At 39.0% G+C, this 14,254-nt stretch overlaps 1 protein-coding gene across 9 annotated transcripts in view; it reads right to left on the bottom strand.

The window, feature by feature from the left end:
• CCDC178 (coiled-coil domain containing 178) overlaps nucleotides 1–14,254 on the bottom strand; it is a 604,881-nt gene that overhangs the window by 493,720 nt on the left and 96,907 nt on the right. For all 9 annotated transcript variants that reach the window (XR_011379371.1, XR_011379370.1, XR_011379372.1 and 6 more), the window contains exons 8-9: nucleotides 9,866–10,066; nucleotides 5,051–5,271 (exon numbers count right to left, since the gene is read on the bottom strand). Coding sequence is in view for 6 of the 9 variants with exons in the window: in XM_051851309.2 (XP_051707269.2) it covers nucleotides 5,051–5,271; nucleotides 9,866–10,066 (422 nt within the window). In the remaining 3 variants the exon portion in view is untranslated. The remainder of the gene's footprint in view (nucleotides 1–5,050; nucleotides 5,272–9,865; nucleotides 10,067–14,254) is intronic.

Genomic DNA, 14,254 nt, shown 5'->3' with positions numbered 1-14,254 from the left:
TTATGCAATTTTCTTCGGGACATGCTCAAGCTGACTTACCTCAAACGGTAGAGTTAGAAACATACCAGGGGATTCCAATTCAATCCCATCAAGGTGGCATGTACCAATGCCATCTCACTAGTCCCAGTGATCAATTTCTGTTCACAATTGATCATAATGATAGGACTAAGAACCAAAGGGATCACAGAAACAAGAATAGTGTCTGCAAATACTAGCTGATAGAATAAAAAAGGGAGAGAACGATCCAACATGGGAAGTGAGATACACAGCAGACCCATAGAATGGCAGATGTCCTAAACAGTACTCTGGCCTCAGAATCAGCCCTTAAGGCATGCGGATCTGGATGAAAAGCCCATGAGAGTATTTCAGGCATTGGAAAGCCAAGACACTCTGGGGAAAAAAAAAAAAACCTAAATGAAAGATCTCCGTGAGTGAGATCCCAGTGGAAAGAATGGGTCATCAAAGAAGGAGGGACCTTTCTCTGAAGGGAGGAGAGAACTTCCACTTTGACCATGGCCTTGTCTAAATATGATCAGAGTCAGTGAACTCAGGGGGCTTCCATAGCCTTGGCAGCTCATCACAAGAGCCTAGGGTGATTACTGATGCCATAAACAAGAGTGTCAATTTGTTAAGTCAACAACAGGAGTCACTGTGCACTTACTCCTCATGTAGGATCTCTGTCCTTAGTGTCCTCTACATTGAGATTTAATGCTATAACTAGTACTCAAACAGTATTTTTCACTTGACGTTTCTGTGTGGGAGCAAACTGTTGAAATCTTTACTTAATGGATGCTAAACTGATCTTCTGTATATAAAGAGAATCAAAAATGAATCTTGATGTGAATGGAAGGGGAGAGGGAGTGGGAAAGGGGAGGGTTGTGAGTGGGAGGGACGTTATGGGGGGGAAGCCATTGTAATCCATAAGCTGTACTTTGGAAATTTATATTCATTAAATAAAAGTTAAAAAAATATTTTATGCAATTTTCTCAAATATATATTAGAGAAAGAATAACAAATTCCTTTGGTACAATTCCCACAAGGTTTTGATGTTAAAATATGCCACACTCATTTAAAACTTTCTTTCCTTTTCAATAGACCAAATATTTTTAAATATTGGAATTATTTTTATTTTACAGGCTAGATCAAACTCAATATGTGATTACAGATGTCTCTTCCACAGGTTGATTCTAATTTCTTTGGATATACACTAAATATTGGAATATTTGATCATATGGTAGGTCCATTTCTAAGTTTTAGAGAAACCTGCACACTATTTTGCATAATTGCTGTATTAATTTGCATCCCAACCAACAGTATATGAAATTCCCTTCCTCTGGGAATCTCTATATTTAAATGTAAAAATCTACAGCTATGTTGAATGCCACTCTCACCACATACTATGTTTTGGTATTCTCTGTTTTTGTTTTCAATCATCTCATACATGGTTTTTTTTTTTTTTTGCTTTGTGTTTTTTTTTTTTTTTTTTTTTTTTGACAGGCAGAGTGGACAGAGTGGACAGTGTTGAGAGAGAGAGACAGAGAGAAAGGTCTTCCTTTTGCCGTTGGTTCACCCTTCAATGGCCGCCGCGGCCGGTGCGCTGCGGCCGGCGCATGGCGCTGATCTGAAGCCAGGAGCCAGGTGCTTCTCCTGGTCTCCCATTCGGGTGCAGGACCCAAGCACTTGGGCCATCCTCCACTGCACTCCCGGGCCATAGCAGAGAGCTGGCCTGGAAGAGGGGCAACCGGGACAGAATCCAGCGCCCCAACCGGGACTAGAACCCGGTGTGCCGGCGCCGCAAGGCGGAGGATTAGCCTAGTGAGCCACGGCCCCAGCCATCATACATGTTTTAAACTCTTGAGGTAGGCCCCACTACATCCATTTAGTAAATGAAGAAACAGAAGCAGAAATATCAAAGAAGTGACTTGAGTTCTAAATGATATTCCTGGGGCTCCTGCTCCATAACATATCCCCTTACCTACAGTCTCTGTGCAGGTATTTGTTTCTCTCCGAGGAAGTAGTTGAGCCTCTCAGTACACATGAATCTGCTTTTCACTTTTTAATTTTTTTTTAAAATGCAGACTTACAGAGAGGGGGAAAGGCACACAGAAACAGCTCTTTGTGGTTTACTCTGCTGGTTTACTCCCCACATGGCCACATGTGTTGCTGGGACTGGGCTAGGCCAAAGGCAGGAGCCAAGAGCTTCTTCTGGGTCTCCTACATATCTGGTAGTGGTGCAGGCACTAGGGCCATCCTCTGCTGCTTCCCCAAGCACATTAGCCGGGAGTTGGATCGGAGGTGGAACAGCTGGGAATCCAACCGACACCCATACGGGATATGGACATCACAGGCAGAGGCTTAACCTGACACCACAACGCTGGTCCCCTGCTTTTCATTTTGAGTTTTGTTGGTTATGCTCATTTTATGAAAGAAAATTGTATTTTCTTTTACTAAGGTATAACTTTCCTTCCACCTTGATGTAGAGAGTTATCATGTTTTGGCTGCACAACATCGATAACCTTTTTTATAATATCTCAATTTCATTTTGAGGAATTGCTTTCCCTTTTGTGGCATATCCATAATAGATGGTTCCATTACAGTGTTCGGTTCCCATTTCAGAAGCCAAGAGGATCAGACTCTCATTCATCTTGTCCCTTGGAATAGCTAGAAGGTGGCCAACTGACTTAAAAGCAGGTAAGTAGAAGCTTTCATAAAGGAACTTGGAAGCAATCAATGGCAAAAAATGAGGAAATGGTAGATGAAAAGCCATTTTATTAATGGCAGTTGCATTAGTCAGGGTTCTTTTGAGGAACAGAATCCAGGGGCAGAGACATAATGATAACCCACATGATCATGAAGGTATGAGGCCAAGATCTTCAGCGTAGCTGACAGGGTAGCGATACAGAGAAAATATGCAGTCCAAGTCCAAGTCCAAGAGCTGTGTGTTGTCAATGTTCCTCCTTTTCCTGAGGAGGTCAGTCTTTCCTCTGTGGAGGATAACTGGCTTCATCCTAAGTCTACCAATTTTAATGTTGATTTCATCCCAAACATACATCCCTTGAAACATCCAAAATCATGTTTGTTGGGTCAAATATCTGGGCATCGTGGTCCCACCAAGTTGACATAAAATAACCATCATAATGGCCATGCTTTACACCAAGGTTGCTATTTTCTTGGCCTGCTGGAATGAATTCTTATGCTTCCCTCCATTCCCAAGGAGAGTCCTCCCACAGTCCAACTCTGCTGTTCCCAGTCCACAGCATACCCAAGTCCTCTTGGTGAAAGCACACCAAGATTAATACACAGAGTACATTTTTGAAGATTGACAATAAATGAGAAAATTGTGAGGTAGATTTGTTAGGACTGGGTGCAGCTGGAAGTAACAGAAATAAGCCAACTAGGTTGCCTAAACAAGATTGCTGTTTACTTTTCTCACTTAAAAACCGATCTGAGCCTCCTTTTGTGTTTTATTCAGCCATCAGGAATATTTGGCTTCTATCTCTAAGGCTATTTCATTCTGTGAAATGGAAATCAGAGCTGTAGCTATCATGTCTAGTTGCTAGAAGTTTAGAAAATGGTTAAATGTTTAAATGCTTTTAAATTTAAACATTGCTACTCCCAGCTGTGTCGGTCTGTTTCAGAGAGATTTCCTAGAATACACAGCCAGCAACTCCCACCTACACATACATCTTATTAGAAACATCACAAGGAAAAGGAAATTGTGGGATGATTAGCATGACACATGCCATGAAGAAAGGATAATACTAGCATTTCTTATCCACAGTAGAGAAATGAGAAGGCTTCAGCAGTGCTACTACTCCAGTCATGTAAGTTGTTAGAGACACTACAGGGTCTACAGGGTGGGCATTTGGCCCAGAGGCTAAGCAGCTGATTAACATGCCTGTATCCCACATCAAAGACCTGGATGTAATTCTTGACTCTGACTCCAGATTTCAGCTTCCTGCCAATGGGACCGTAGGATACAGCAGTGATTGTTCAAGTGGTAAGACTGACCTGGATTTTGTTCCCCGTTCCTAGCTTCAGCCAGTTTAGCACTGGTAGCTGTGAGTATTTGAGGAGTGAACAAGTGGATGGGTTCTCGTTTTCATTTCCAGTCTCCTCCCCTCCCCTCCCCTCCCCTCCCTTCCCCTCTCCTCCCCTCCCATCTCCTCTCTTCCCTTTCTCTCCTTCCCTCTCCCTCTACCCTCTTTCTCCCTCCTTCTCTCCTCAAACTTAAAAAAAGCTGCTTTAACTCTCCAAAAATTTCATTAGATTATTTAAATATGAATACTGTTAAGTACACAGGAACTTCAAAAGCACATGGAAAAATGGAATTAAATGACAAGTTTATTTGGGTGTGAAATAGTTTAAAATCCATATATAGTTTTTATATAATTTCCATGAAATTTCTGAAGATTCCTCATATTCATGGATTTCTAATTTTTTTGTACCAAAATAAACATGTTTTTCTAACAAAATTTTTGAGAGCCAAAGATACACACACATACACCCCCACACAAATACACCCACAGAGAAATGCACAGAAGAGCTGGCTCTTCTGTTTCACATCCCAGATGCCTGAATGAGCCTGTGGAGCAAAGCCAGGAACTGGGAACTCAGTACAAGTCTCCCACATGGCATGTAGGGACCCAACCACTTGAGCCATTACAGGATCTGTATTAGTAGGAAGCTGGAGTCAGCACCTGGCATAAGGGAAAATGTACCTCGGTTCTTCAATGTGTGATATATGTGACCTAACAGGCAGCACAAGTTCTATGCCAGATGCCTGACAAGCAACTTATCTTTTAATTCAATTTTCCACAAACTTTTTGAAGTACACTTGGGTGGGACAATGGAGGAACATATAGTTAAAATGAATACCAGTATATTGTAAAATTGTAGAGTGAGTAGCTTAAAGGATCCTTTGGGAAATAAATAGCAGGGCAATTTCTAGTGAAACTGAAACCTTTCAAGATATGCTAAAATTAATGGTTGAAACGCTTTTGTGTAACTAACAATTATGAAAAGCATAGCCATTCATTTATTCATTTACCTCAAATTTCTTTTGGTAACATTCTCTCAGAGCTTCCAGTTCCTGCTTATGCTTGCCATCCAGCAGGGGGACATGTCTACGCAGGTAGTCCACGTCCATTTTAATCTTTGCATTGGCTTTTTCTAACTTTATCTTTTGTTTCTCTATATATTGTGCTTCACGAATTTTATCCTCTAGATGCCATTGTAGTTCTATAATATCTTTCACATAGGCCTCATGTTCTAGATTAGAATGATAACAACATAACAAAATCAGATTGTAAAACAAAAATATCCAGAAGAAAAGCTTTGCTAATAAATATAAGATATGTAATATCACAAATTCCTTAATTGTGAAATTTGCTAAATTCAAAGTAGGAGCTATTTTAACAGTGCATTATAAAGTATAATGCTTTTTTCATACCTAATCAAGAAGATTCAAATATAGTTTATAAATTAACACTTGTTCCGTTACAAATCTCATTTACTATGACCATACATAAAATAATCATATATAATTATATAAAAAAAATTTATATAACCACTCTGTATAAATGCTCCAAAGTAAGAGAACTTGGAACAATAGGGAACTTCAAAACCAAACCACCTAGAAATACAATGATGAGGTAAAAACTAGAAACATCAGAAAAGGCAAAAATGACTACTATTGTCTGGTGATATAATTAAAAAGCACAGGAGATTAACTGAAAATTATATATGATAAATGTTAATATAAAGAATAGATTCAAAACAGAATAATCTCAAAATAACAATGAAGCATAAAATAAGCCATGCAAATCCAACAACAATCATAACATAAATTGCTGGGGCTCATAGTAAGAAATCAATAAATGCTATCAAGCAAAACAAAAGTAAAGCTAAATAAATTTGTATTAAATACTCATTGTACCTTTTTGTATTATTATCCTACTTTTAAATATTTTAATTATATTTCCCTTCTTATGTTGCTGTGACGCATTCCATGCACTTCTTTCAAATTTCACATCTAGCTACTATTTTTCTCTTCTGAAATCTATAAATAACTTAATCAAATAGTAAATTGTTGAGTTTAAATTTTTCATTCCCAGTAACTGTTTTTCCTTTCAAATTCAAAAAAAAAAGTCTTAGTCCTTGTTTTATTTTCTTTCTTTATTAAAAGGTGTAAAGCACACATATTTTATAATACCATGTATAATAAATACCTTGATTTTTTTTTGTAAAATTCTGTGGTGTGTTTCTACTGAGTCACACTCACTGAACCTGGATCTTTGTGCATTTTAGGATATTTGATACTATTCCTTTCTTGTAACTTTATCTGAGCTCATTCTCTGGTACTCATGTTGAAGTTTTAATCTTCCAGAAAAAAATTATCTTTTTTCCTGCCAGACACCTGACTTGACCACCAACCCATGGAGCATTTGAATAACATTCTCCACTTAAAAATTTTTAAACATATTTGAGTCACAGATATGTTTGTAGTCAGTACCTTAAGAATGCTTAGCAAATAGTTTTCCTCCATTGACTAAGTGAAACAATCAAGTTTCCTTACTGTTCAATCTGAGCAGCATGTTTGTTAATGATTTACTCTTGCGCTGAGGATGAAGGCCTTTGGATACTCAGCTTCATCATGATCTCCAGTTAGGCCTCCATTTTGGGTTAGCCTTTGGCTTTATTCCTGGTTTCCCATAGCTGACAGATATATCAAGAGAGAGAACTCTCAGGACATCAGAGCTTCAAAGATTTCTTCAAGACTAAATTTCCCAAAATTTTCTTTCCAAACTTAAAATTTGGTTTTCGTATATTTCACACTTGCTGGATAATTTAGCAGGGTATTTTAAATGACTTTTTAAAATCAAAATACATGAAAAAATCTGAAAATTGAAGTAACTTTGATATCATTGGTTTCTTCCCCAATTTAATAGTTGAAATCATAGCTATATATTTCAACACTCTACTCTCAACAACTCAATGAATATGTTGTCAGAATAATTAAAGACTTGAACAGAACTACCAGCCACTTTGACCTGATACTAACAGTTATTCTACCCAACAAAAACAGAATATGTGTTAATTTCCACCACACATATCATTCTCCAAGACTGACAAAATTCTGAGCAATCTAATTGTTAATAATTTCAACATGATAGAAATGATTTTAAGACATTTCCTAGCATAATATTAAATTAGAAACAACAGAAAGAAATTAGTGAAACATTAGAATACCAAATATTTTGGGGAATGTGTGATTTATAAATATATAACAGATCCAAAAGAAATCACAAGGAAATTAAAAATATATTTTCTATGAAAAATAGCAGGTGATGATGAGATCACTATAAAATATATTGAGACAATGGGAAATCCCAGTCGTGAGAAGCAAGATATAATAGAGCAGACTAAGGTTCACCTTCCTCCCCCATGGGATTAAGATATTTTCTTTTCACATAGATTCTTGGTTTTGGACATTTTACCTATTTTGGACAAAGGGTGTGAGAAGAAGGGAAAATAAAACAGCTTCAAACTGACATCCCGAGCAGCACACTGTGTGTCCACCCATCCTTTTATACTCTGGCCATTTGCCATCTGAATATCTTGTGCCTGGGAAGCTGCTGGCCAATGACAAGGAGAGACCTTAACCAAACACATAGCCTTGAACTAACCCACTGATCTGTGGTATACAGAACATCCCTTGACAAGCCGCAAAATCTACGAGTAATACACACACACACACACACACACACACATATGCACACACAAAATAAACCATTGAGTTAAATTTATTACAAAGCATAGTTGTAGTAAAACTGAGTAATTCACAAGTCCAAACAACACAAAAGAAAAAAAAAGCTAAGAAGTCTCAATATTGTATTAACTACTCAGACATACTTACCCTGTAGAGGTATTCTGATAAACATTTATAAGGAATATAATCTTTATACCTTGTCCTTTCTGAAAGGTCAACAACCCAAACCTCTCAAAGGCTTACTTCTGCCAATCCTACGTTAATATTCTTTCCAACTCCTTGAAAGTCCACACACCCTTTTTGCCACTTCCCATATGTACCTTGGCCCATCTTCTTAGAATGCTTAAAATCCTGCCCATTGGGTTGAATTTGCCTTTGCCCTTCCTATTTGGGGACTGGAATGGATGTCATTCAAATCCATTCATAAACCATGAATATGATTCTTTCCTATTCCATTAAATGGTCATAGAGCCATAAATATAGGTTATGAGAAAGACAGTAAATCTACAGAAGCAGGAGCCATAGAGGTGCCAGGGGAGTCTGAGTCATTAGTTCATTTGTCTGCAGATGCTGCTTGGGTGTGATATATGTACCCTTTTGTATTACAAGGGAATACTTCTATGCAATTCCAATTTTGTAATTTGGGGGATCATATAGTGTGGGGAGCAATCTGGACTAGACTGAGTTACTGGAATTAAGACTTATTCTATGCATCTGCTCTCCCACAATATGGTGCTGGGAGAGAAGAAAACAGCTTCTACGCAGCTGCCTCCAGTTCAACCAATAAACTGTAGGACTTGCTCCTGATTGGAGAGCAGCGTACTCGGCGTGTGGGCAGCCGAGTTGGGATTGGCGGAGGAGGACTATAAAGGAGGAGAGAGACGGCATGCACCAGGAACATCTATGGGGAACATCTAGCTGAAGGAACACCCGTGCAGCCCCCGAGCGAGCCGGCCGGCGGTGTGCCGCTCCCCTGCGGAAGTGGGGAATGCGGCCAGGGGGAACTGCCCTTCCACGGAGGTGGAAGGGATAGTAGCCAACCCGGGAAGAACCAGCAGAAACCCGGGGAGGGCCGAGCAGACGAAAGAACAGCGCAGGGTCCTGTGTTGCTCCTCCACGAAGACGGGGAGCGACAATATAGTACCCAATTCATGATGGAAAACTTATTTCTAGTTATCTTTCTTTATAGGGAAATCCAAACATATTTGCAAAATAATTGGGTGCATATCAGATAGCTAGGGCTGTCATTTTCAGGATGGAGATCTAATCGGCTTACAGAGAACAGGCAGAGAGAAAGGTAGCCAGGGATATAAACACCTTTACGTTATTCTTCTCCATTTTTTTCCCCATAACCTCTTGCCACTAATTCTCATTGGTTGAACTCATTATTATAAAAGATAACTTTTTCTATGATTGATTGATTTGGCAAAGTGACACACAGAGAAGGGGAGAAATAGACACATAGAGATAGGGATCTCCTATCTGTTGGTTCACTCCCCAAATGCCTGCAACAATTAGAACTGGGCCTGGCTGAAACCAGGAGCCTTCATTTCTATTCAAGACTCCCAAGTGAGCAGTAGGAACCCACGTGCTTTGGGCAAAATCCACTGGATTTCCAGGCAATAAGTAATAAGCTGGATTAGAAATGGGGGAGCCAGGATTTGAACCAGCATTCAGATATGGGATACAGGCCTCTCAAGTAGCAGCTTAACCACGGTGCCAAAAGCCATTCTTTAAAACTCATGTTTAACGCAGCCTATTATGAGTCAGCTTCCTGGACCACACAACAAACTACGTAAGTGAAAGATGTAGGAAATGTTGTTAGTAAATGGATCTAGAGGAGCAAGTAGAAGATACCTAGGAAAAACAAAGTGTATTTATTTAATTTTATACACAAAAAATCTAAATATGGTAAACCTCATATTAACTGTTAAGACTGTTAAGATTACTTTTTCCTGACCCATATTCAAGTGTCCCAGTTTGTATGAAATAATAACATTGCTCTAATTGATTATTTTTTTATAGAGAGCCACAATTTGTTATCTGCCCATCACCAAAAGAGTAAAGGGCCATGCAGAAAATCCCTAGCATTACCTTTCTGCACAGCTAGCGGGAGTTCTTGAAGTTTCCAGATGGACCAGGCATCAATTTTCAGGCCAACCTTTTTCCTTCTTATCCTTTGATGTTTTAGAGCTTCCTCAGCTTCAGCCCGGTCACTTTCTAGACTTCTAATGAGATGGATGGCCTCTGAGAGCAGTGTTTCCATTTCTTGCCTTAACTCTGGACACTTTTCATCTTAAAGCAGAAATACATATGTGCATTTGTTAATGAATCAACATATCAGTAAGGAAATATGAAAATGGCTCATCATCTTATTAGTATATTTTTAAATATTTAAGAAGAGAATTATAGAAAAAATCAGTTAGTCTTATTATAATGTAGTCATAACCTTGATTATAACCCTTGAAGACATATTTTTCAATGGCATTTTACAATAAAAATGCTAAATCTCAAACAACATCTTGAGAAGTAGTATAATTTTGTCTAAAGAAAAAAACACATATCCTGTTCACAAGCTGTGTTATAGGATTTTGTTTTTAAATTATGCTTGCACATAAATCTGTAAGAAAAAAATCATAATGACTAAATCACATAAATATTGAATATCCTCAAATAATTCCTAGGAGGAAGACACTTTATTTTTTCTTCAAATGCAAACCTGCACATTTTATTTTTTTCTTCTGAAAACTATTTTGACTTCATCCCATTGGTTTTCTTTTCTTTTTTAATTTATTTTTTAAGGAATACAAATCTCCTAAGTACAACTTTAGGAATATAGTTATTTTTCCCATCATACCTGCTCTTCCACCCATACTCCCACACCTCCTCCTCCTCCCTCTCCCCCTTGCCAGTCCCATTCTCCATTAAGATTCATTTTCAATTAACTTTATACACAGAAGACCAACTCTATACTAATAAAGATTTCCGTAATTTGCACACACACACAGAAACACACATACAACTGTTTGAGAACTAGTTTTACAGTTAACTCTCATAATACAACTCATTGAGGACAGAGGTCCTACATGGGGAGTTAGTGCACAGTGACTCCTGTTGTTAATTTAATAATTAATACTTTTAAGTATGATGTCAGTTACCATCCAAGGCTCTTGACATCAGCTTCCTAGGCTATGGAACCTTTTTGAGTCCACATACTCCATCAGTATTTGGACAAGGCCATAAGCAAAGTGGAAGTTCTTTCCTCCCTTTAGAGAAAAGTACATCCTTCTTTTATGGCCACTTGTTTCTGCTGGGGCCTCACTCACAGAGATCCTTCATGTAGAACATTTTTTGCCATAATATTTTGGCTTTCCATGACTGAAATGCTCTTTTGGGCTTTTCAGCCAGACCAGGAAGCCTTAAGGGCTGATTCAGAGGTCAGAGAGTTACTTAAAATGATTGACAAACTATGAGTCTATTTTGTAGAAAGACATTGGCACAGGCAAAGAGTTCTTGGAAAAGACCCCAGAGGCATAGCCAGTCAAAGGCAAAAATGAATAAATGGGATACATCAAATTGAGAAGTTTTTGTACTGCAAAAGAAACACTCAGGAAAGTGAAGAGGTAATCGGCAGAATGGGAGAAATTATTTGTCAATTATGCAACTGATAAATGATTAATAACCAGAATATACAAAGAGATCAAGAAACTCAACAACAACAAAAGAAACAATCCAGGTAAGAGATGGGAAAAGGCCTTAAACAGAAATTTTTCAAAAGAGGAAATCTAAATGGCCAACAGACACATGAAAAAGTGTTCCGGACCACTAGCTATCAGGGAAATGCAAATCAAAACCACAATGAGGTTTCACCTCACCCCAGTCAGAATGGCTTTCATACAGAAATCAACAAAAAACAAATGCTGGCAAGAATGTGGGGAAAAAGGTATCCTAATCCACTGTTGGTGGGAATGTAAACTGGTAAAGAAACTATGGAAGACAGTATGGAGATACCTCAAAAATCTGAATATAGACCTACCATATGACCCAGCCATCCCACTCCTGGGAATTTACCCAAGGGAAATAAAGTCAGTTAACAAAAGAGTTATCTGTTCCTCCATGTTTATTGCAGTTCAATTCACAATAGCTAAGACACTGATTCAACCTAAATGCCCGTCAACCGAAGACTGGATGTAGAAATTATGGGATACGTACACTATGGAATACTACACAGCGGTAAAGAGAAAATAAAATCCAGTCACTTGCAACAAAATGGATGAATCTGGAAAACATCATATTTAGTGAAATAAGCCAGTCCCCAAGGGACAAATACCATATGTTTTCCCTGATCAGCGAGAACAGAGCATCTAAAACAAAATCTGTAGAAGTGAAATTGACACTTCACGAAGGGGTACTGGAGTTGCCCTTGTCTTGACTGTAGAGGAACAGAGTTACTTTTTTGTTTGTTTGTTTTTCTTTATACAATTTGATGAACTCAGAAAAGAGTTAATCATATATGTATAAAGTCAATTGAAAATAGATCTCAGTAAAAATAAGAGTAGGAATAAGATGGGGAAGAGGAAGTTTGTAACTAGAAAGCTATATAGTTCTGCATACATTGTTATGGAATTACTTCTAAGGGTACCGTTTAAAAACTTGTCATAGAACCACAAATCCCACTCAGCTGGGTGGTAAAAATGCCTTCTTAATTGTTAAAGTGAACATAAAGATAGGATTAGGTGTTAAAGTGATCATATAAATAGGATCAAGTGTCTGGTAATAATAATAAATAGAATTAAAAAGGAGAGAATATTCCAACATGGAGGAAGACACTTTACATTCTTTAATCTTATCAGATAATAACTTTTCTACATAGCCTTGCCAGGAATTCATTGAGCTTTCCAAATCCTATTTATTCAGGTATAACACAAATTACCTTCTTTATTGAGAGACACTTGTGATTGCTGGTTCGTGGCTTTGGGATGACATGGTGTAATGGTAACAAAGGTTCTACCGTGCCTCACCTAATTCTCAAAGAAAGATACGGAATCTCTCCTCATTTTCGAGGTAATATGCTCTACTCTGGAAATAGGAAGGTAAGGAAGACAGATAGAGGTCTTATTCTTGTGGGATTTATACCTACCTATAAACATTGGCTTTTGTCAAAATTTGACATGATAAGAATATGTAGGGGTCAGTTTTGTGGTGCCACCAGGTTAAGCTACCGACTGTGAAGCCAGCATCACAAGTAGGGCACCAGCTCAAGTCCCAGCTATTCCACTTTCATCCAGCTCCCTGCTAATGCACCTGGGAAAGCAGTGGAATATGGCACATGTACTTAGATTCCTGCCACCACCATGGGAGACCTGAATGGAGTTCCTAACATCTGGCTTCTGTGTGGTCCAGTCTCATCCACTGCAGCCATTTGGAGGATTTGGAGATTGAACATGGATGGTATATTTCCCTCTCCTCTCCTCTCCTCTCCTCTCCTCTCCTCTCCTCTCCTCTCTCCTCCCATCCCCTCCCCTCCCCTCTTCTCCTCTCTCTCTCTCCCCCTCCCTCTCTCTCCTTCTCTGCCGTCCCTCCCTCCCTCCGACACAATTGTGTGTATGCGGGTGTAGGTGTGTGCCCCTTTTCTTGTAACTGCTTTTCAAATAAATAAACATTTTTAAAAAAGAATATGTAAATGCAAAATATCGAAAAAGAGGCAGCCACCTTGCATCATGCTTCTGTACATGGAAATCCAGTTTTCCCAGCACCATTTATTGAATAGACTGTCCTTGCTCCAGGAATTGGTTTTAGATCCTTGATCAAATATAAGTTGGCTGTAGATGGTTGGGTTGATTTCTGGTGTTCCTATTCTGTTCCATTGGTCTATCCATCTATTTCTGTACCAGTACCATGCTGGTTTTTTTTTTTTTTTTTTTTTTTTTTTTTTTTGGACAGGCAGAGTGGACAGTGAGAGAGAGTGAGAGAGAGAGAGAGAGAGAGAAAGGTCTTCCTTTGCCGTTGGTTCACCCTCCAATGGCTGCTTGGCCAGCACACTGCACTGATCCAAAGGCAGGAGCCAGGTACTTGTCTTGGTCTCCCATGGGGTGCAGGGCCCAAGCACTTGGGCCATCCTCCACTGCACTCCCTGGCCACAGCAGAGAGCTGGCCTGAAAGAGGGGCATCCGGGACAGAATCCGGCGCCCCAACTGGGACTAGAACCCGGTGTGCCAGCGCCGCAAGGCGGAAGATTAGCCTAGTGAGCTGCAGCGCCGGCCTACCATGCTGTTTTCATAACAACTGCCCTGTAGTATGTCCTGAAATCTGGTATTGTGATGCCTCCTGCTTTGTTTTTGTTGTACAAGATTGCTTTAGGTATTCGAGGTCTCCTGTGCCTCCATATGAATTTCAGCAGCATTTTTCCAGATCTGAGAAAAATGTCTTTGGTATCTTGATTGGTATCACATTGAATCTATAAATTGTTTTTGGGAGAATGGA

Source organism: Oryctolagus cuniculus, chromosome 10, assembly GCF_964237555.1.
Source record: "Oryctolagus cuniculus chromosome 10, mOryCun1.1, whole genome shotgun sequence".
Classification (NCBI taxonomy): Eukaryota; Metazoa; Chordata; class Mammalia; order Lagomorpha; family Leporidae; genus Oryctolagus; species Oryctolagus cuniculus.
This window is presented reverse-complemented; position numbering and strand designations above follow the sequence as displayed.